General features: G+C 32.0%; 1 protein-coding gene across 3 annotated transcripts in view; it reads right to left on the reverse strand.

Moving 5' to 3' along the window:
• LOC118735670 (scavenger receptor class B member 1) overlaps positions 1–23,929 on the reverse strand; it is a 102,181-nt gene that overhangs the window by 73,777 nt on the left and 4,475 nt on the right. Inside the window, exons 1-2 of one of the 3 annotated variants that reach the window (XM_036465577.1) lie at positions 18,140–18,388; positions 17,566–17,727 (exon numbers count right to left, since the gene is read on the reverse strand). The exons of 1 other annotated variant lie outside the window; for it this stretch is intronic. In XM_036465577.1, coding sequence (XP_036321470.1) covers positions 17,566–17,572 — 7 coding nt within the window. In that variant the 5' untranslated portion in view covers positions 17,573–17,727; positions 18,140–18,388. Of the gene's footprint in view, positions 1–9,755; positions 9,950–17,565; positions 17,728–18,139; positions 18,389–23,929 lie in introns of those variants that run through there. One more of the 3 variants, XM_036465576.1, reaches the window with a different exon arrangement.

Genomic DNA, 23,929 nt, shown 5'->3' on the forward strand with positions numbered 1-23,929 from the left:
AGGAATTGAAAATTGTACATACTTTCATGCAAATTGTAACCATACTCCAGCTACGAAGAAGTATTAAATATTCCTACGAGTCCATTTAAGTTATTTTACTTTTTCGGAAATATTTATATTCACTGTTTGGCTATAGGGACACTATCTGAGCCGTACATCAGGACCCGTTTTATACTCGTATTCATAAAGATTTTTTTTTTTGTGGGGCGATTAAGCGGATTGTAATTTAACGTCAAGATATTACTATGTTAGGCCTTCGATATACAACGGGATGTATAAAAGGCATAGAAAATATGTATATAAACACATTCAAGTGAGATTTAATTGCTTCAAAATATTGAATTTTTTTCACGATGCACTTAAACAGGTTTTAATTTATCGAGAAAGTATTTATTGTTTGGCCATTAGGGCAGTAGTTGAGGTGTATAAGGAGCAGAAAATTGTACATAGATTTCGGAAAATTCTACTCACACTCACAGTTTGAAGGAAATAAAAATTTGTTTGTGAGTCAATTAAGCGGATGTTGATTTATCACAATTAAATTCGGATGTTATACCTTCGAAATAAAATTGGACTTAAGTGCTTCGAAACAATGACACTTTATCATGAGGCACTTAAGCGGATTTATATTTATCTTTAAGATATTTAAGTTGTTAGAACAACAGATCAATACCTGAACTTCTGTGCATTTTAAATATTTAACAATTTAGGTTTTAACTTCGAAATGCAATTGTACTTAAGTGCTTCGAAATACTGACACTTTATCGCGAGGCACTTAAGCGGATTTCAAATATCTTAAAGATATTTGATTGGTAGAGCAACAGAGAAACATCTGAACTTCTGTACATCTTAAATCAAGAAAAAAAATGTTGTAAAGCATTTAAGCGGATTATAATTTATCGCAAAGATATGCCATTATTGGATTACAGAAACATCTCATGAGGTATTAAAGGAGTTTAAAATTATATCCATACGCCATTCAAACCTCTATACTTAAAATTGTTGGCTTTTTTGGAGAATAATAAAAGGTATTTTTTTTTTTATTGTTAAGACATTCCCAGTTACATATGTATTTATGTACATATGTATTTGTAAAAAGAACTCAAAACAATGAATGTATTCGCAGCTTAATCAATATAAGTTTGGAGAATATTGAAGTCAAGTTGCTTGTTTAAAAGTACATACGTAAAAGTAATATAAAGTTCTGGTTCCCGTACGCACACTTCCTATCAGCACTGTATTTGCATACATATTTACTTTCTTGCTATAATCTCAAGCTATACAAAATAAATAACAACCAATCGGGCATGACGTAAAATGTTTTTCTTTAATGAGCGTTGTCTGCACGCCTGCCGCAATGCTGCTGCGCTCTTTCTGCGCTACGCGTAATGTTCTCAAGTTTTAAAAATGTCCTTGTAACACTTTTTCGTAGAGCTTTGATTTGATGGTATCTCCGACTTTCAATGCGAAATGTTTACGTGACTTTTTTTTACTATTTTATTTTTTTTATTTTCAACGCCAAAAAAAGCAATGTATAATTTCCACAGCTAGTAGTATAGGGAAATTAATTCAACTGGCTAAAGAGAGTTGCCATTATCAGTAAACTTTGTATGTATGTATTTGTAGATTTGTAGGAGTAAGCGCTATTTACGTAGCATCAATAGTCAAACATGTGAAAATGATTTAAAAAAAAAGCGACTATAATCTCAACTGATAGAGCAGCTGCTGTTGCAGCCACGTGAGTTTTAATTAGAAAGTTTTCTAGGGAAGTAAATATGATTCTTATATTTTGTTTGTTTTAATTTCTTAGCTACACTTCATTTGACTTTATGTTGTACCTACACTTACTGATTACACATCATTATCATCATCATTCTGATGTACATTGGCATGTATGTATGTCTTGCATGTACAATACATACATACATACATATACTAGACATAATTCCAATCTGAATAGCTTTGTCATTGACAGCCAAAGGGCCAGTGTTGGTGAACTAATTGAATATTTAATTAGACAGTTATTAAATTTATTTTTTTTTTTACATAAGTAGCGCGTAAAAAATTTAAGCTTTCTGGAGCGTTTTTCATAACATTTTTAATGCCTACTAGATTTCAAAAGGCAAAAACAATTGATTTTGTTTTGACACAGTTGCAAATTTTTTAGCAGCAAATTTTTGTGCCTGTTTTTGTTTAGCCGCCAAGCGCATCACATGGATTTTGCAATAAGAAGCGAAAAAAAAAAAAAAAATGTACAAAACTGCAATTGCACCCAGTTGAACCTGCCTGTCGTTGTACTTAGTACTTAGAAATCAAGCGGCTGTGTTTTGATAAGGAAGAGAGGAAGCTGCTGGCGTGAGTGCACTACTCTTTGCTGTACAAAATAAAAGTGATTTCATAACGCCTATAGAAAATCAAAAACAAAACAAAAATGCAACAAAGTTTAGTTTTTCCTCACATTTTATTTAATCTGTTATTATATAAATTGTATCGTACGTACTCATGGACTGGTTTGTGATAGCCAAGGGCACACAATAAATGTTAAAACAATAGTTAACTAACACTTTAAATAAACTAATTTTATTGCTTTTTAATTTTTATTGCACTTTTAAAGAAAAAGTTTGCTGCCCTGCATGTTAATATCAAGTGAGTTTTTTTTTTTCTAATGCTCGCTGATAATCGAGAAAATATAAAAACACATTTAAGTGCAACGTGCCTGTTATCAGTAGATTTCAAAATTTTTCATTTTTGCTTAAAGTAAAAATATTCCTCAAAGCAGATTTAATCATTTATAACTAAAACATCTCTCCTACTCGGCATATGGATTTTTGTGAGCAACTTTGTATTTATAGAAAGCGACTCGAAGATTTGCCATTAAAAAAAAAAAAAAAAGTTGTGTGTGCATCCCGCGCATGTCGGAAGTGAAACTTCCTCTTCCTGTTACTAGTATGGCCCACCTTAATTTATGAGTACTTTTTAAAAATTTTCATCTTCACCTTTATATTAATCTTAATCGCAATTCTAAAATTTACATTAATCTTTATTTAAATTTTTTTCTTAATCCTAATCCTAATCTTAAACTTCACCGCAATTTTAATCTTAATTTCGATCTTAATCTTAATCTCATTCTTAATTTTAATCTTAGTCTTAATCTTAATCTCAATTTTAATATCTATCTCAATCTCTTAATCTTAATTTTAATTTTAATCGCGATCTTTATCCTAATCTTAATTTTAGTATTAACGCTAATCCTAATTCTTCCGCTGAGTCCTAATTATAATCTTAATCTTTATATCGATCTTAATCTTAATGTTAATCTTAATGTAACCTTTATTTTATCCCCAATCTTAATTTTTAATTCTAATCTTGATCCCAATCTTTTACTTTTAATTTTAATTTCAATCTTAATCTCAATCTCAAACTTAATTTTAATCTTAATCTGAATCTCTTAATCTTAAAATTAATCTTAACCTTTATTCTAATCTCAATCCTAATTTTAATCTTAATCTCTATCTCAGTCCCTCAATCTTAATTTTAAAATTAATATTTATTTTAGTCTCAATCTTTATTTTAGCTTCAATCTTAATCTTAGTCTCTCAATTTTAATTTCAACTTTAATATGAATCTAAATCTTAGCCTTAGTCTTAATCTTAATGTCAATCTCTAAAATATTAATTTTAACCTTAATCTTAACTTTAATATTAACCTTAATCCTTCCCAACTACACTCGCCATCCCATTTCTTCTTCGCACTTTTTTTCGTTTCAACGGAATTTGGAATGGCTGGCAACCGAGCGCAAAGAAGTTCACTGAAAAAAATTCTTTTTATGTTCCTTGATAAAGCCTTGATAAAGGTCCGAAGATCTGACAATGGCAACTTAACATGACTTAGAGGCTGTCACTTAATAATTCTCTTTGCGTGTACTTCGATAGGCAAAACTTAACGTAACTTATCACAACGCCCAAGTCTATTTCATTTTGATTTTTTAAGCTCTAAGTTGCGTTAAATTGCCTTGGACCTTGAGTTAGAATTACATACTACCTAGACTACTACTCCCAATAAATCCACTGAGCTATATGGACTTGTAGAAGACTTTTTGTACGGGCGTAGGGTCCTTGTTTTGCTTTCGGTCAAAGCATCAATAACAAGTTATTTAACTGCGACTCTGGAGCCACGGCTTGGCTGAATTCTGTGCCATATTTTTGTTCAATCAGCAGCAGCATTTTCGAGAGATTACACTTCATGAGAACAAGCAACAGAATAATATTATAAAAAAGTCACGAGTTAGAAAATTGCGGACTTATTGCCTTTATGTGCTATATAAAAGAGATTCCTCTTGGCAAGCGAGTCGAAATAGATAAATATCGCCGCTCGAGAAGTCTGGGCAAATGTTTCTTATGTTTTAGAACCAGACTCTGAGGTCGAGCTGCTAGCAATCTCGAACCTGCGCTTGAAAAAAATTTTGAAAGGGGTTTGAAAGATGGCTTTATTTATATGGGCATCTCTTGAGACAGTCATCCGGCTATCTCCAAGCTTATCAAATAAGATTTTGGCAGTCTTTAACCCTTGGCGGCGAGCAATAACCAAACTCTAAGTTGGACATCAAAGACAAAGAGATCGCCGACAAATTTTCAAGAGAAGGCCCCTCATCTATTCACGTTCTTTCCCAAAAAAATTGTCTCGGGGACTTACATAGCCGAACTAGTTTTGAAGTAGTTAGATACCTGGCTAATGCCTTGATTGTAGCTTAGTTGCCAGGACAGGAAGATATTTCTTCCCACCTAATTTCCATCACGCACTCCATGTACTTGAGAATGGCTAGCAGGTCAGCTTGCTACATGCCGAGGCAGTAAAGCTTTCCACATTATCTTTAATATATGTATGTATGTAAGTAACTACATACACCACAGATGCTGAACCAGTGTCAGTTTGGAGCAATCAGCAAATACTGGACGGACTGTAAGCCTGAGCGTTGTATTAGGATTAAGTCAGCACACCTTTTCAATGCCATTGTAAAATTTTCTAAGCAAAACTAATGTCATTTGCTTTAGAAGGGAAAGTCAATATTTTTTAAGTAAAACTAAATGAATGAAAATTCGACAGATCGAACATTGTGTGCGTAGGTACTCATTATCAGCAAATTTATTTTTGTCTATGGTAAATAGTCGATTTGGTGTTAAATCTGAATAGATTGAAATTTTTGGTACTGTCGAAATTATATTCTATACATAAGTAAATACATGCATCCATAAATATGTATTGTATAACGAAACGGCGAGCAATTATTACACCAAATCTATACAGATAACATTTGGCTTCATGATTGCTTATTTATTTTTAAATTTCTTGTACCTTTCTTTATAATCTATTTTTTTTTTTTACTATTTTTGTATAACGCTATGCGTCTAGTTATGCGGTAACATACATAAAAGAATATATACATATTCCGACGAAATGATAACCTTCTCCTTTTTGTGAAGTCGGTTAAAACGGGAAACACTTAGTGACAATCACAAAACAAAAAAAAAATAAAAAAAATCAAATGTCCTACCTATCTCATTGAAATGACAATGAATCGTCTGAGTGCGAGCAAGCGTGGCCTGGGTTCCATGCACAAGCGCGTTAGCAAGCAATTAAAAGCGACAGACAATGTTTGGTTTTGATTTTTTTCTCTTCAAAATAATATTTTTTGTTTTTAATTTAATAAAAAGCAAGCATGTACTAATTTTGTGCGTTTCAGAAAAAATAAAAATAAATCTAAAAATGGAAGGCACATTCGCGACACCCCAATTCCGTCAATCCGAAAAAAAATACCGGAAAGATTAATTCTATGCATGTTTGTATGTATGTACATTAGGGTGCATGACCAAAAAAAGCTTGCGTCTTTTCTACCTGATATATTATATTTTTAGACTTTCGCCAAAATTTTTCGGAATAATATGGGTCATTCCATAAAGTTTGACAACTATTCAAGTTGAAAAAAATAAAAATCAAACATGATGAAGTTAATAAAAAAAAAAAAATAAGAAATAAAAAAATTCGAATTTTTAATGTAAATTTTATTTATTTTTTATTATAATCTATCTCACACTTTCGTGGAATTTCGACGTAATTACGCACATTTTGATTCCTGAACTGATTTTCTCCGACAAATAGTTTATTAAGTGCAAACAATTAAAAAAAGATACTTCTCCGTAAGTTAAAAATTTCGGGAATTTTTTTCGAGATTTTCGAATATCATGACGAAATTAAAAAATATGTGTCTTCTTTTTTTCGATAAAGAATGTAAAACAATCTATTTCACCCCAAAAAAATATTGAGGTGTAAATATTGTATGAATGTATTAAGACTTAGGTGAGCTAGTTCAAATTGAAAATACCTTCAAAAATCTGATTATTTTGATGGCGCTGATAAAATTTTTAAACATTTTCATGCAGACCTTTAAGGCTTTTAGAAAAAAGAAATTCTCAAAAATTAATTTTATTTATAAAAAACCCTTTTTTTTTTGAGGTATTTTCAAATAGGTGGACCTCACGTAAATAAGGATGTATTTCCGAAATATTTCGGCGAAAGTCTTATGGCCTTATACATAAAAAATAAAGTAGTGAAGGGTTCTATAAAATAACATTTTCATAGAAATTTTCGATTTAGAAAGCAATTAAAGTCTGCTTTATTTTTTATGAATTTGGGCGTTAAAATAAATTTTATATTTCCGATGGAAAACAATAGCAGATTTTTTTTTGCATGGATGGCGATGCACACTAATGTACATACAAACGAATTTTTAATTATCAAGATGGCTTTTTACAAATTTAGGTATACATGTTAGTACATATAAATGTCCTCGTATATATGTACATATCGGAGCATACTATGTACATATCAGTATATAGAAAATATATGTATTTATAATTTGTACATACGTACATAAGTGGTAAGCCGCTTCAATCACGTCCGCCATGATTTTATTTTGTTTCTAATTTCCATTCAATTTCGTGAAGGTGAATGACGTAGCGACCCTTACCGTTTGTTTGGTAAATATGTATATGTATACCCTGAATTCCCTAATGTTTTAGCACCTGCGGCATTTACATTGCTTTCACAAATGCTGGATCCTATGAAAAGTCTCTGCCGATTTGTTTCCCTATGTGGCATTGATGGCCTTATGTCTGGCAACACTAATACAATAACGTCTAACTAACGTGCGCGACATTTTAGGCTACATTTGTAGTGAAGACAGTTGTATAATTCGTCGCTCGTGCAAGAAGTTATGTATATTGATTTGAAAATGAGTGAAATGACCGCTTGAACGAAGCAATCAAGAATGGGCGACCAGAATTGGCTAACAGAAGAGGCAATGCCAGGTCACACACATTTTTGATAACTCGGAACAAATTGACGGCACTTGTTTGGGAAGTTTTATTGCATCCACCGCTACAGCCCGGACCTTGCTAAACTCTATTGGTGGTAATTGGCTAACTTAAGAACCGTTGAAAATCACTGGGTAAAATTTTGCGCCTTCGAACCACAGTAGTGCTAAAAGTCAAGCGACAAAAAGGGCAACCCAAGGAAGCAGTGGAGAGGCTAGCTACGTAAAAGCGGCTGCTTATCTATTAGGTTCCAGGCAATAAAGACGTCGAAGGAACGAAAATAGTGAATAAGATGACCAAAAGCGATAGTTACTGGAAAAATAATGATAACTAGTTTACAGACAGGTCACTCACTGCCCAATTGTGGGTGGTACCAGCATTCAAGATAGGAATCAGCGACGAACTATCCACGAACTTAGGGAATGTATAAAGCCAGGAGACAAATCTAATTCTGGGAAGGGTTAAGCTACCGCTACAAGAACAACATATGTTTATGCCTGCGCTATCAAGAACTTGGCTGAAATATGTAGATGGAGGATAAACAGGTGCAAAAATAGAGGACGTCTCAAAGTGGTATTCGGGGCGCTCCTCAGATTCTACCAATAGTTCTAGAATTCATAATGGTGTCTACTGTAAGTGTAAGGTTCGGTCTTCATCTGGAACCGAATGGTCTAAGCCTAGCGTAGAATTTCCTCGCATTATTATAGTGCATTTCTACCAAGCCTTAACTACAGTTCATGCCTATTGGAAAAAGGAGACTACAACTCGAAGTTTTATAAAAGATGGTATCTACTTTAAGAAAATGAAATGTTACCTCCAAATCGAAGATAAAAAAAAATAAAGGTAAAAGAAATAAAAAATACTGGTGGATCTTTAACGTATTGCTTTCAAAAATTAAAATGAATATCTTATAAACTTTTTTTTTTGTTTTAATTGTATAATATGTATGTTATTAAGTACAAAAATTACTCAAAGTTGAAGCAAAGTATGAGCATTAATATTTGATTCGCAAATTTGTTAAAAAATAAAAAAGAATTCAAAAATTAATAAAGAATTAAAAAATTATATTCAACAATTTTTATTTCATTAAAAACGGCTCAATAAAAATTTTTGAGTATAATTGGTATAAGGCCATTAATAACAAAAACAAATGAAATAAAAAATTTATAAAAAAAAATAAATAAATAAAATAGTAAAAAATAAATAAAAAATATATGAGTAAAAAATAAAAACAAATATTAAAAAATTTCACATTGCTTTCTAAAAATTAAGTGAATTCGGCATTTAGTTTTTACAATTTTAAGATATAAATTTAAAAGTATGTACATTTTTATCTATTTATATAGATATTATTTTTTTCTATTTTTATTCCAAAATTGTGAAAATTCATGGCGTTTTTAATTTTTTGTTCAACAAATAAATACATGTACATAGGCCCTAAAAATTAAGCAAAATATTAAAAAAATTATATATATACTCCGTTTACTAAAGTCGCAAGGATCCATAACAGAAATAGCAAATTTTTATTCTAATGAATATTAATTGCACTTATGCAACCCCAGAAATTAAGTAATCTATATTAAAAAAATGCGCATTCATATATCTTTATTTGCCTAATGGGTAATGCCACATTTCCACTAGGCATTAAAATACAATAGACGTTCGGAATCGGCGTAAAATTGTAGGTACCTCTCCTTTGTGTGACAACATCAAGGCGCACGCCACAAATCGGAGGAGAAGCTCGGCCAAGCACTGAGATTTTGTGTAAGCGCCAATCTATTATTATTAGATATTATTATCCCACGTCACACTGTGTGCCCTTCGCATGATATTTACAATGTGGAAACAGTTTTAATGACTATTATTCTCAAAGTAGTGATGCGAAAAGTTTCTTATGCCTCAACTTTGCCAGTAAACTTTGAAAAATCTTAATTGTTATTAAAACAATTACTCTACATAAATTACCTATTTTCAAGTCATGCCCACTTTCACTGGACATTATTTGAAAAAAAAATATAAAAATACATGTAGATATATGTACTTATATATACTGACAAAAGTGGCAACAAAAAATTTTCGAATCATGTACCTGTATTTCCGTTAGGCACATTTTCTTCCATTTCAGTGCCTAGTATAAAATGATACAAATTGCTTATAATTGCTTAGTTGTTAATAAATATGTATATCGATGCATAGTGGCAATTCGGCATACAAATCTGTACAATTAAAATTTTCCTTTAATTTTAAAACCAGATTTTATAAAAAATAATAATTTGACAACATGTAGTTCTATTACAATATATGAAAACAATAAAACCCCGATCGTTTATTGTCGCCAAAAATTTTCAGTACATACATATATTACTTAATTAAATAGTTACTTACGTGAGAGAGTTATAAACATTGTGCAGCTCCAAATTTTCACTTTTTACTATGCAATGCAGTTATGTATCTCTCAGGTAATACAAATAATGAAGTAAGACTGGCTTGACTTGAAAATATATATTTTTTTTTTTTTAGAAATTCTGCAGGATGTATGAGATCCTTCAAAGCAGCATTTGTAATAGGTAGTAGTAGAAGAGGTTAGTCTTACGTAGTCAGCAGTACAGAATACTTGCAAAGATGCCCAGAGTTGTTTGATGATTTAAGGTGAACAATTTTTGGTGTATTTGCTGGTGTGTTTTTGTTTTAATTTTTAGATTTGCTAATTTTTTTTTTGTTTGAAAGCCGGGCTTAAGATTTCATGTTCACTACACTTGTTGTTTGCACTTTACTTCTAAAAACTTTTGAGTTACTTTTTGGTAAGAAAACACTGCAGGTTTTCTTTTTTTTTTTAAATTTGATTTGTTAAAACTTTTTCCACCAAAACTTGAGAACTTTCACTTTCGCTACTTGCTTTACGCTAAGCGTTTTTGGTACTCGAGAGTAGAAGAAACAGCCCTACGGATCGCGCACCATTGAATGCTTCCTGTATGTCCATACACACAATTTTATACTGGCAAGAGACCCCGAAAGAAATGTACGAAGCACAAAAAATTGCCTTGTTTCATTACGATTTTAAATGGTTGTTGTTGTTTCTTTATATTTATTTTGTTTTTGGTTAAAGAAGCAGAACACAAGTTTAAGCGCGTGTGTGAGTCGAACCGAACCAAATTATTCGTTGCATTTCATTTGATTTTATTTTTGTTTCAATCCCCGATCTACTGATTGACTGATCGTTTAAGTATAGGCGATATTGAGAGCTATATACATACATACATATGTACATAAAAAAACATACAACTAGGAATGAGGTAAACAAATGTCAAAAAAAAAAAAAACATAAAAAACACTACTAACGGCATAGAACCGAATTTCGACACCTCGAACCTACTACACGTCGCGCCGATACGCAGGAAAGTAGTGCGCTATGGTGGCGTTAGGGGCGAAAAATAAAGTCTCGGTACGTAATTCATGAATCCAAATTTCAAAAAAAAAAAAAATCCATTAAGTAAATAAGTTGAACATGTGAACTTATTATATGCAAGTATGTATGTGGTATGCTTATAAATAAATAGGTTGTGGCACTGATAGTTGGCATGAAAAAGCAAAAACAAAAAAACAAAGTAAAAAAGAAAAAAAGCTTTGATTTGAGAAAATAATTAACTTTTAATTCTTTTTTCACAACTGATAAGCGCTTAGAGTGTTCCAAGCAGCTAACTTCCTCTACATAATCGCCAATATTATTTTTAGGTACAACTTGGCATAATTAGGAGTTAAGGAGGCGAAAAAGCGTTGGCTCGGCAGCAGCGGAAAATGCGTAGGAAATAAGGTGGAAATATGTGGCCGTATGCATAAAAAATAAGCAATTGCTTTTACTTAAAATTTTTTCTTACCTTTCACTTAAATTTATTTAAAAAAAAATGAAGTAAATAGTCTGAAATTTTAAGAAAAAGCATTTGCTTAGGTCTAATGCACACGGCCCATTGTTTTATTTGTACATCCCACTACAATTAAATAGGCATTTTTTTCATTTTTTTTTCAAGCTTTTAACTGGACTTGTAGACGTCGTTCATTTTGATAACATTTTGAAGAATGACCACTTTCGAAACAATTGTGGAAATGAAGGAAATATGTATGTATGTATGTATGTATGTACATTAGACTGCATCTCCAAAAAAAAGTTGCGGTTTTTCCGCCAGGATTACAAAATTTATAATATTTTAAGATGCCCACCAAAATATTTCGGAAAAATATTAAGATTTAAGCGAGCTGGACCGATTTGAAAATACCTCCAAAAATGAAGTTTTTTATGAACAAAAATAGTTTCTTAAAGAACTTTTTGAAAAAAGTCCCCTCGGATGACAAAACAGATTAAGCTTAAAAAATCTGCATAAAAATATTTAAAAATTTTTTCAACGGAATCGTAAGAATAAGATTTTTGATGCTGTTTTTTTTTACTTCTTTCAAAGATTGATTTACAAAAAACTTGAATAACTGGGCCAAAACTATTCTTATTTAGACTTATGGGACCTCGATAGAAAGGTATTTTCACACTGTTTTTATTTCTGTCCAAAAAAAAGTCATTCGTGTCCCATTTTTTTTTTTTTTCAAATACCAACACATCATAATTCATCTTTGAATGACGTTCGTTCACCCTACCTTTCTCTTTCATCCTTTAAATGAGCTTATTAGCAAAGATATAAAAAGGGTGAGAAAACACCTTTCCAATAATACCTCACAAGTCTAAATCGGAAGTGTTTAGGTTTAGTTATTCAAGTTTTTCTTATACTAATCTTTGAAAAAAGTTAAAAAACAGCATAAAAAATCTCATTATTACGATTCCGTTTAAATTTTATTTTTAGTTTTTTTAAAATATTTTCATGCAAATTTTTTAACCTTGAAGCGTTTTGCCATTTGAGGGGGTTTTTTCAAAAAAAATCTTTAAGAAACTATTTTTATTCATGAAAAACTCCATTCTTGGAGGAATTTTCAAATCGGTCCAGCTCACTTAAATCTTAATATTTTTCGGAAATATTTTGGTGGACGTCTTAAAATATAATAGAATTTATAATTCTAATGGAAAAACGTACCGATTATTCTTTGTATGGGGAGCAGTCTAATGTACATATGTACCTTGATTACTTTGGTTTTTATTCCACATTTTATTAAACTACACGATAAATCAGTTTATTTTTTGATTCACATAAAATAGCACAGTGGCTTTAACACAAAGAAAGCGCTAAATTGACTAGATAACAAAATCGATAACAAATTCGATAAAAATATCGACTCTTATATCGATAAGTCCCGAGAATCCCAAAAATCTCTAAAACGCCAAAATAGTTCCCAGATTGAGTCTCTGTGTCTCTATCTATATCCTTTTCTCTATAATTACCTTTATTTTAATCTCTCCTCTCCTCTATCTTCAGCTGAACTTTTATCGGTATCCCCATCCTCATCTTTTTCTTTAGATTAATTTTGTTTTTACCTTTATGTTTATCATTTTCTTCATCTACATATTCCCCTTCACCTTTGCGTAGCTTCGCCACGCGCTGAATGTGTGGATATTAAATAAATGCGATTGATAACTAAACAGGTGGCAAACCTACTCAAAAAGTAATACATTATTGAACATCTAAAAGCCGAGGCATTTTTGTATATAATTTTATAGGAATTTAAAGTACTAAAGATAATATTCCTATCAATACGGATACTTAAAAAATCTCGTATAAATCCGTTCAGTAGTTTTTGAGATTAGCGTGGGCAAAATATCTCGACTTTCCTCTATACTATGTATATAAGATAGTAACTTTTAAATAGGTGGCAACCCTATTCAAAAAATGAAAGCTTTTGTACTAGCGAAGGCCAGGCCCTTTCATTTGGTATATCATTTTGTAATGCAACGAACGGCGAAAATCTTTTAACATTTTAATAGGTGGCAACCCTTCTCAGAAGAATAATACATTATTACACATGTAGAGGCTAAGTCTTTTCGTTTGACAGTGACGGTACAGAACTGATGCCTACGCTTATTATGATTGAATATAGTAATTTTATTAACAGGTGGCAACCCTATAAAAAAAAAAACATTAGTGCTTTTCTAGAGGTCAATTCCATTCATCTGGCACCTGATCTTTAGTTTTTTAGACAGGTGGCAACCCTATTAAAATTCTAAGTAAAAAAGGTCAATCTCCTGTCGATACAGAGTACATTAGAGAAAATCTCGTCAAAATCCGTTCAGTAGTTTTCGAGACTACTGCGCACAAAAAATCTCGACTTTCCTTTATACTATGTATAGATATAGAAGAAGTGTTTAAATTTACCTTGATCTTCATTTTTGTCTTTATCTTAGACATATTCGTTTTTGTTTTTATTTTTACCTTTGCCTTTATCCTTCTCTTTATCTACGTATGTGCATACTCACCTTTACTTTCATTCTTGTATTGATCGTTTTCTAAGTGTTATTCTTTAACTTTTTATTAGCAAATTTTTGTTAAATTAATAACATGCATTCAAGAAGCATCCGTCCCAACTATTTCCGTTGCACCATTTCCGTGTGCAATTTCCGTTGAATTTGCCAATTTGCTCCCAACCAACCAACCAACCGCCGCTAAAGAAGTTTCACTTCAAATATAAATAAAATTAAAATAATCGATGCAGGAAGAAAACGTAAAGATAGATCGATCACCAAACATCGATTTAAATACATAAATATGTATTTTATCAAATAACGCCATGTCTGAATATGGGGAAAAATTCCACTGCAGCAAGAAAACTAATTAAAAAGAATATAAGTAAACCCCAACGAAAATCGTTTATTGTTGTTTTTCGACGGGGGCAGTATACTGCAAAAAGAAAATCTTTAATAAGAGGATAATGGGAAAAATTAAATAAGTTCGAAATGAGGTTCGCTCTTATCTTGAGTATCGAATGCTGCGAACTGCATGCTCGCGCTCGAAATAATTTTTGTAATGGGTAAAGGTGATGCTGACAACTTGGATCTCGAAAAACCATTCGTAGCCTATAATCAAGAAAATGTTTCGCCGCTTAAAGCAAACTGATTGTTCTACGTCAGGTATGAGATTATCAACCAAAGATCGGTACTGAAAAGACTAGACTTACTTTCAAACGAATTACAGTAAGGACTTGATCACGAAGGTATACAGATATTAAACCAAGTGAAGAAATGTTCACAAAAACGAAAAAAAGAGAAAATAATCTGCCTTATCCTGAGTTTCGCCCGAAAAAATATTCACCCGAAAATGTTTCATCCGCCCAGTGAAGTGAAAAGTGAACCGGTTTGGGGGAAATGTAACTCATGATATGGCTGGTTGTGTTTACAAAAGTGTACCTCACAAGCATTCATTTCTATATGATCTCTTGCCAATAGAAACGAGGCTGGAACTTTTCGCAGATGATTTTGAATTGCCTAACCTCTATCCTCTTAGCTATTAAAAAAAAATGCGGCGCTGAAATAGCAGTCTAACTTCGAAAATCTTCCGCTACTACGGCAAGGTTTTTAGATCAAGTCAATAGACTAGTCAATTAGACGGTTCCAGCTTCAGCAGCTTTTTGTGCTTGATATTTAAGAATCACATCCGTACACGAGGGACGAAGGAGTGTTTGAACATGTATTACCCATGTTTATAAAGAAAGAACTGGATGCTTAGATTTTCGAAAAATAATTAAAGAATTTGTTGTATAGCGCAGAGTCTGAAAAGCGACCCTTGGTAATTTTTGATAACAAAAAAAAATCATTTCGGTTTTTATTTTTTTCGGATTATGAGGAGAATCGATTATTATACATATGTATACAGTCCCGCACAAATTGCTGGCATAGATCATTTTTCACAATGTACATATGCACAACATTTTCTTTAAATTTTTTACGCAGTTATTTGTTTTTGTTTATACAGTTAATGCTACAACAAAAAACATACAAATTAAATTTCTAAACTTTGTGCAAAACTCTTCTTCTTGTTAACGTTGTGCTGAACACTAGTGAACCCGCATGGCAAGCGATGCGTGTGCAAATTTTATTTAAATCCATCCATGAGCCCTCGAATGGTGTCGATTTATCAAATTTAAATCCCCCTTTACTTATTAAAAAAGTTCCAACTTCAAAAATTAAAATTTTGTTGCTGTGTAAATCAGTTGATTTTCACAAATAGTGCCTTCGCGTATTATACATGTATATACATGCCTACACAGTAAAATCGACTTTTTTTCGAATAGGTGGCAACTCTAATAAAAAATATTTTCAAATTAAACAAATATTTTAATACAGAGTTCGACTTTTAAAATAGGTGGTAACCTTCTTCAAAATATTTTCTAACTAAAACCCTTTTTAAATCTTTAAGTTGAATTAAGTTTAGCCCTCCTAAATGTAGTTCAAAAATTAAGCCTTTGCAAAACCATTTCGATATGTGCTTATCTCATCAACATTGCATTTAATTTATTAAATAATTCGAATTTAAATTCTTAAACAGGCCAAACACCTCAAAAATCTCGAACCTAGAGATTACTTAACACTTGTGTAAAATTGAATTAAATTCGACTCCTCAAACAGGCGGGGACTCTATTCAAAATATATGTATGTATACAAACTATAACCTTTTTAAACCTCTTCCGTCTGACACCCATATTGTAACACATATGAACGTATTTCAATTATCTAACTGCCTTAGTCAAGTTGAATTTGGCTTTTTAAACAGGTGGCAACTCTTTTAAATAAAGCTCAGAAATAAGTACTTTTTAAACCCATTTAGATTGAAATATCTTTTAATAACTCAGTTTACTTATTAAATGATTGAACTTAATTTTTTAAGAGGTGGCATAGAATACATATGTACATATACATGTATGTATGTATGTATATGTACATAGTTAGATAGTTTTGGAATCGGTGACAACCCTATTAAAAAATATGTTCAAACAAAGGCTTTCTTAAAGCTCTTTCGTTTGACACTCATAATCTAATATTTCATTTAACTTGTGTATAGATTACATAAATTCCATTTTTCAGACTGGTGGCAACCCTCTTTAAAAGTATTCTAAAACTCAAATATTTATAAATCTTTTTCGTCTGATATTTCTATTCATATTTCAATTAACTGATTAATTAAATTAAATTTGATTTTTATAAACCCGTGGCAACTCTCCCAAAATAAAGTTCTGGAATACATCTTTTTCAAACCCATTTCAACTAAATACTTTTCTTTTAATGATTAATTTTACTTGTTACATAATTAAACTTATTATTTTTTTAACAGGTGGCAACCCGTTTCAAAAAAAAAAAAATTAATGTTTAGACTAAAGATTTCTCAGCACTATCTTGTTTGACACCCATATTTAAGTATTTTATATTACTTGTACACAAGTTTACTAAGTTAGAATTTTGAAGCAGGTGGCAACCCTTTTCAAAACATTTTCAACTACTACCTCTCACTGTTTCGTCGGACACCTACATATGTATATGGTGATGGATATTTTAATTATCTAATTCATTTAATTAAAATTTAATTTAATTTTTTACAGAGGTGGAAGCCTTCCCACATGTACATAGGTAAGAAATAAAATATTTTGAAAATCATTAGGAATGGTAGCCATATTGTAATAATTGTTTCAACTTTTCAAATAATTTGGATACAATTTTTTAACAAGTGGCAAATCTTTTCCAAGAATAACCACTCTCTGCACATCCAAGCCAAGCTCTTTAATTTGACACCTCTTTTTTGGAAATTGAACAAACGGTGCAGGTCTAATGGTATTTATTATTAAATAGTTTGAATTAAATATTTTTAACAGGTATCTCGACAACAACAAACTGAACTTCTAACGGACTTTTTGTCATTACCGTCTAGCTGTGCGCCGGCTAAAGCTGTCAAAAACATTTGCATTTCCTTAAATTTTATTTCCAACAGATCGCCTACAAAGTCTTGGACCCCCAGGGCCCTTAATTTCGATTTTTTACAGTTGAAAGTTCGCCTGCCTGTGGCTCATTCATGCTGTCTTATAGCTCGAAATGTCCTCTATATGCCTAAAAAGGTTTTAAGTACAATTTTAATAGCTTTGCTACACACAAACAAAAGGATGCTACGCATACTTGTGCCTATGCAAGTGAAGCAAAATAATAACTATATTTTTCGTGTAGTTTGATATAAAAAGTGGTATACAAACCAAAATAATCAACATACACATTTTCTTTCCTCACCTTTCATCGCCTCTCTTCGAAATTGATCACTCTTCAAAATGAAGTTTCTCCGTTGCCTAAAAGTCCAAATATAAGCTCGGATTTTGAAGTAAAAATATGTGCCTATTCAAAGGAATCGCAGTGTATGTAAGCATGTACTACATATGTATGTATATGTAGTCGCTGTATATAATGTGATGTATAATAAAGCACATGAAATCGATTAGATGGCACTCAAATGATGGCGCTGACAAAAGTCAAGTTCAATATGGTAAATAAATTAAAAAAAAATCAAATGGAAAATAATTTTCACTTACACATACATATATTTTATTTTTATTTTTTCAGTTTTGTAAAAATGTTTCAACAAATGACCAAGTTTTTAATGCAAAAAGTGGCATACAAAATAAATAGCTTAATTATTTTCTTTAACAAGTATACAAAGCAGAGCAAACTCGGCACGGCTTTTGCTGCACTTCACTTTGATTTTAATTCTCCACTTTACATACATATATTCCTACAAATTTGGCAATTTCGGGGGAAAATTATTTTTCTTTAAGAAATTTTAATAAGTCTTCCTTTTGTCAAAACCAACGTATCAGTGTTGTTTTTAGCCTCGAATTCGTTCCTAAACTCTTAGTCTTGAGGACTCTCTATTCAAAATAGCGCACAATTCCTTGACCGATTTCGCATAATTACGCTTAAGCAACTAAACACGTCCCAACATTTGTTTAAACACAATACCAATGTCCATATATGTAGCTGATCTTACATATTTATGTACATACATATGTACATACATTGGTATGTGCAGAAGTATGCATGTTCTTGAAGTAGTATGTCGACTTCTGTTGACTTCTCGAATAGAGAGCGAGCGTGAGTGGTTATCTGGCTTATGCCCACTGCGCTATTATATTTCTTTTATATAGTATTTAATGCGAACATCTTATGTCCACTACAATGATGCCTATTACATATTGATAAAAAAAAAATACATATGTAGATATGTACACACATACATATATACAGTATTGGACATATCTATAGCACCCCGCTTTCAAAGCGATATTGTTTGCCACTTATGTTAAATTATTTGTTTTTAAGAATTTTCAATTAAAATACAGTTCATTTTTCAACAAAACCCATATAAACCAATGTTTTAAACTTTTTAAAAGACCGCAAAAAAGTGCAACAAACTTTCCCTTAAATTTCAAACTTTTTTCTCAGAAGCTCTAGAATTTTTTTTGAGTACACAGTTTTATAGCGCACTCAATTTTGTCCAATAATGTGCAAGTTTCAAGTCGCTAAAGATTACCGTTGATTTTTTAGAATTTTCAAAAAATTCTACCGCTTCTGAGAAAAAAGTTTGAAATTTGGGTGAAAATTTGTTGCACTTTTTTGCGGTCTTTTAAAAAGTTTTAAACTTGAGTTTATGTGAGTTTTGTGAGAGAATGAACTGTATTTTAATTGAAAATTCTTAAAAATAAATAAATAAACATGAGTGGCAAACAATATCACTTTGAAATGGGGGTGCTATTGTATTGGCCAATACTGTACATATACGCTCTGTACAAAAATAATCCGAATGGTTTGCTAGGCCGCTGTGATGAGACCAAGCCAAATTTAATAAGGTGGTGTTAGCCGTGCATAAGTAAAACATTACACTAACAAATTATGCGCACAATGATAGTATGAATTACAACAAACACATTATTTTGATGTAATGTTCACCGCGGCGAAAAATGCAGCTGTCGCCCCAACACCACCTTATTAAATTCACCTTGGATAGGACATAGGGCAGGAAGGGATCTTATCACCCCTGCTATGGAAGTTAAATGAACTGTTAGAAAGCTTTAAAAGCTTTAGGAGAACGACGGTAGTTGCCTTCGCTGAAAACTTGGTAAAACTAGTGATGGTAAAAAAAAAAATTAATAATCGATTATTCGGTTAATTGATTAATCGATAGGATTCGATTATGAACTGCAAATAATTGTAAAAAATTAACTGACAGATTAGTAATTTCAGTTAAAATCGTAAATTAATAAAAACCATTTGCACAATAAGTTATAAAAACAATCAATAAAACTAATAGTTTGCCATCCGTTATACACCCTGTGTCTATATTATATGCGCACCACAAGAATTTGTTTTGTTATTATAGGTTTTTTAATATAACTTATTCTTTAACAAAAGTCGTATAAAGTTTAAACTTTGTGCAATATTAAAAAACAATTCAAAAACATTCGTAAAAATTGTGGGCTTTTTAATTGAATTTATTAGAAAGATTTTCATTCAATTCTAGCAAGCCTGAAGCAGCTGGGACTTGCCGTTGATTTTTGACATTTTTTTTTTTTTTGTTGGCGGTGCTTCTCAATTTCGTCCATATAAAAAACATCGTCGAACATACTCTGTATGGAAGAAAATTAACAACACCGCATTTGGATAATGAAATAAAAATATTACATATTTATTATTTTGAAAATTAATCGGTTAATTTTTCGATTAAACGAAAGCAACATTTCGATATAATTAAATCGTTAGCCAAAAGAATATAACCGATTATAATCGGTTATTTGACTAATCGTGCCATCACTAGGTAAAAATAATTTCCTGCAAATTCTTGCTAGTATTCAATGTGCTGACAGAATTGACACTGGACAGTGTCTCCAGCTAGACAAAACAAAATTAATGAGGTGTCAACCCTTCTAAAACCGAACTTTTCTTGTTCACGTGAAAAACAAAAATTCCGGTATTCCCCTTAACAAAGCTAAACGAGATTAGCTTGAAACTTTCCTCCGAGGCGAAATACTTAGGTATTATCCTTCACTTCAAACTTACGTGGAGCGCGCATCGTTTAGGAAAGCAGGGCCTAGCAGTGTTTTTTTTTTTTTTTTTTTGTCGAAACCAGGCACAAAACAACGTGTGCAAAACAGCAATCAGACTGCATGCCGTAGTGTTTTAAATCTGCACGATTTACGAATAAACCTAAGCAGACTGTTGAGTGTCAAAGAGCTCAAGTGTTCGTCTCTCAACACATCGCGGTCAAATGTCTTATACCTAATTCTTGCAAAGGCGGGCTGAAGCACAAGGCAGGATGAGCAAATGGAGTTATCATGTACACCAACCACAGTTCCGTCTGTTCAGAGAGAGCAAAAAAACTAGACAGACCTTCTGAGATTGAAGGCAACATGAGTTTTGCCCACCTGCAGCCCCCGCAGCGCCGGAGGCCTCTCAGTCATTGCTGACTGATGTATTCACCTAGCTTCTGTATTCCCCATGATTCAATAATACAAGGTTCGATAAACTGACAGTTGTCTCTCTCGCACCGCTCCCTTAGCAGTGGCACCGTGTTGCTTCTTTGCAAGTTTACATGGAAACAGTGTAGCTTTGGGTGAAATAAAAGTATAAGCTTTTGTGCAATATGTTTATTTGTATATGCATATGAAGCATATTTAACTGATGAAAACATAAGCATTGGACGTTTACATCAATCTCATAGTAGTCTTATTTTAATTTTGAGTCATTTTGCAGTTTTTATACAGCTAAATAGCATATAAATTACGTAATTCACGTAGATATATCAATATTACGTTCAACATTTCGTTTAAAATTCCAGATTTCCTGCAAATACATTAGAATTTACGAAAGGAATTTCACTACTAATTGCCTACTTTGCGTACTTTTCTACTACCATTTTCGAAACAAGGGATTGTATTCTTGCCCTTTCTCTGTCCTTCGCAAATGCAACCTTTTGTAAGGGAGTGTCAAACCGCAGCTGTCAATAATTATCTAACCTTGTATTATTGAATCATGTGTATTCCCTATATAAAATACATTGAAAACTTCAAGAATACGAGTACTCTTTTTTCCATTTAGACAAATCTAATCGGGTGAGAGCGTTAGCATGTTACACCTTTTCTGGACCACCCTAACGTACGTACATCAATTTAACTTTCGGGTATGTAATTTTCTTTTTTTATAACAGAATAATCAGCGTGATAAAGACTTAAGAGAATGCTACTGCAAGGCCTAGTGCATATCGTTTCTTTAATAATAAAATAAAAACGACAGTAAACATAATTTCAGTCTTCCTTGTTTTATAAAAAAGTGAAAAAGATTCCATGTAGTTTTCACATACATACAAACCTAGGCGGGGGTAGACACAAACCATTTAATGTCTTAAATACATCTTACATATGTATGTACATATGTAAATAAAATTATTTTTGTATTTCATTTAAATTTACAACCTTCATTGCTTCCTCCATAGATAACGGTTATGATTTTATTATTTATTTATAACTTTAAAATATGTACATATGTATGTATGTATGTATCTAGTATTGAATTTTGGCGAAGAGACGCTAATGCAAGTCGGAGCGCATTTATTTAAGTTGGAAAGCTGGGTTTGCCGAGATTAACTCGCATACGGAGCGCTTGCAAAGACAAAGCTTATTCGAAGCAGAAAAAATATACATAACTACTCTCCTTTATAGCTACATATGTGTATGTAGGTACTAAGTACCAATATGCATCAGAGACGATGTTATCTTTTTAAACACGATATTTATTTATGGGCTCGTTGTTGCTTTGGGCAGTTTGCCAAATACATACCTGGTAATCCAAATTTAAGTAATGACATGGGTACATGTTACAGTATGTTTCGGTTACGAGACTACAAGGAGGATAATCAGTTGCATTGAACGTCTGAGCATGATCGGGAACGTCAGGCGAGTGAAGTGATAAAATAAGCACAAGTTACATACTGTTAGGCGCTTAAATTGCTTAGAAAAGACATTTTCACATATGATATTGACAGATTCTTTACTCAGTAAAAATTCACTGGTTCAAAGAGGCATTTGCGTGCCATGGTGAGTCAGTTCATTAGTTGTGTGTGTAGGATTTTTCAGTTATCTCATAAAGAGTTCGAGTACTATGATGCCAGAGACAAATCAGAGACAGTCAAGTGAAAACTGAAAGAATGGCCCTATCTCACGACATACGCACACGTGTAAACAATTATGCGGCACTGATGCTGGATAGGAAGCTTAATACGAAATTGCCTTCAAATCGTTCAAATCAAAAGTTCATTGACTTTAGCTACCCCGTTCTAGCACTTAACGCCCAATGTTCGTATATGGCTAGGCGCAGTTGGGTTTGTCATTAGCGTGAGATTAACAGCCGTTTTCACCAGCAATTTAAATACAAAATGATTTCTTATTTTCTATCAATTTCCATATAAAATTGAAAATATTAAAATAATTTTTCACTTAAATTGTTTTCGTGATATTGGCTGTTAGGCCGTTAGATATTACACCATGCGACAAAAACCAAAAAATTTCGAAACACGCGAAAAAATCAATATGGACACGTAACTAAGGGCAAAAAAAAAAAGTAATACTGCGTTTTTAGTTTTTCTCTGTGACAACAGGATTTTCTTAAAAGGACCTCGAATCTTCAAACTAATGATTTACTCAAAATTTTTTTTAGAAATTCAGGGCAATGTAGAATAACAATATGGGTACCAAATGAAAGAGAAAACTGTGTAGTATTTAAAAAAAATACGAATATGTATTGAGAAGGCCTTTTAACTATTTTCATTTTTTAACATAATAAAGCATGGAGGACAAATCTCGAGGGTGTGGTCATGTATATATTAGTCCTTAAAGTGTATTTTTTTTTTTTTGCAAAAATAAACATTGCAAATTTTCAAGGAAGTGCAAGGATAAAATTTTAAAAGAATTGAAACTTATTCGTCCTTGTCAATAATCATATTTTTTAAATTTCTAAGTCCTCTAAAAAATCCTTACATCAGAGCGAAAAACTCAAATCGAAATTTACTTATACTAGTGTTCGCCCAGCGGTTGAAATTCAACCGCTAAAATTAAGGATAGTTTATGTGAGTTGAGTTGAGCTGAAATAAAATTTGTTGGAATGGGTTAAGTGGAGGGGAGTTTAGCATAGTACTTAGCATAACATAACATAGAATAGCATTAGATTCAATAACATAACATATGTAGCATAACACATCACAATATAACATCGCACATTCTTCAGTTGTATTTCCTTTTTGTCCCTATCACTTTCTTCCTCTCTATCTTTGTCTCTATCGCTTTTAATGTATATGTTTATGTTTATCTACACCTTCATATTCATGTTCATGTTCATGTTCATGTTCATGTTCATGTTCATGTTCATGTTCATGTTCAAGTTCATGTTCATGTTCATGTTCATTTTCATGTTCATGTTCATGTTCATGTTCATGTTCATATTCATCTTCATCTTCATCTTTATCTTCATCTTCATCTTCATCTTCATCTTCATCTTCATCTTCATCTTCATCTTCATCTTCATCTTCATCTTCATCTTCATCTTCATCTTCATC

Source organism: Rhagoletis pomonella, unplaced genomic scaffold (assembly GCF_013731165.1).
Source record: "Rhagoletis pomonella isolate Grant_MI unplaced genomic scaffold, Rhpom_1.0 Rhpom_scaffold_00003, whole genome shotgun sequence".
NCBI lineage: Eukaryota > Metazoa > Arthropoda > Insecta > Diptera > Tephritidae > Rhagoletis > Rhagoletis pomonella.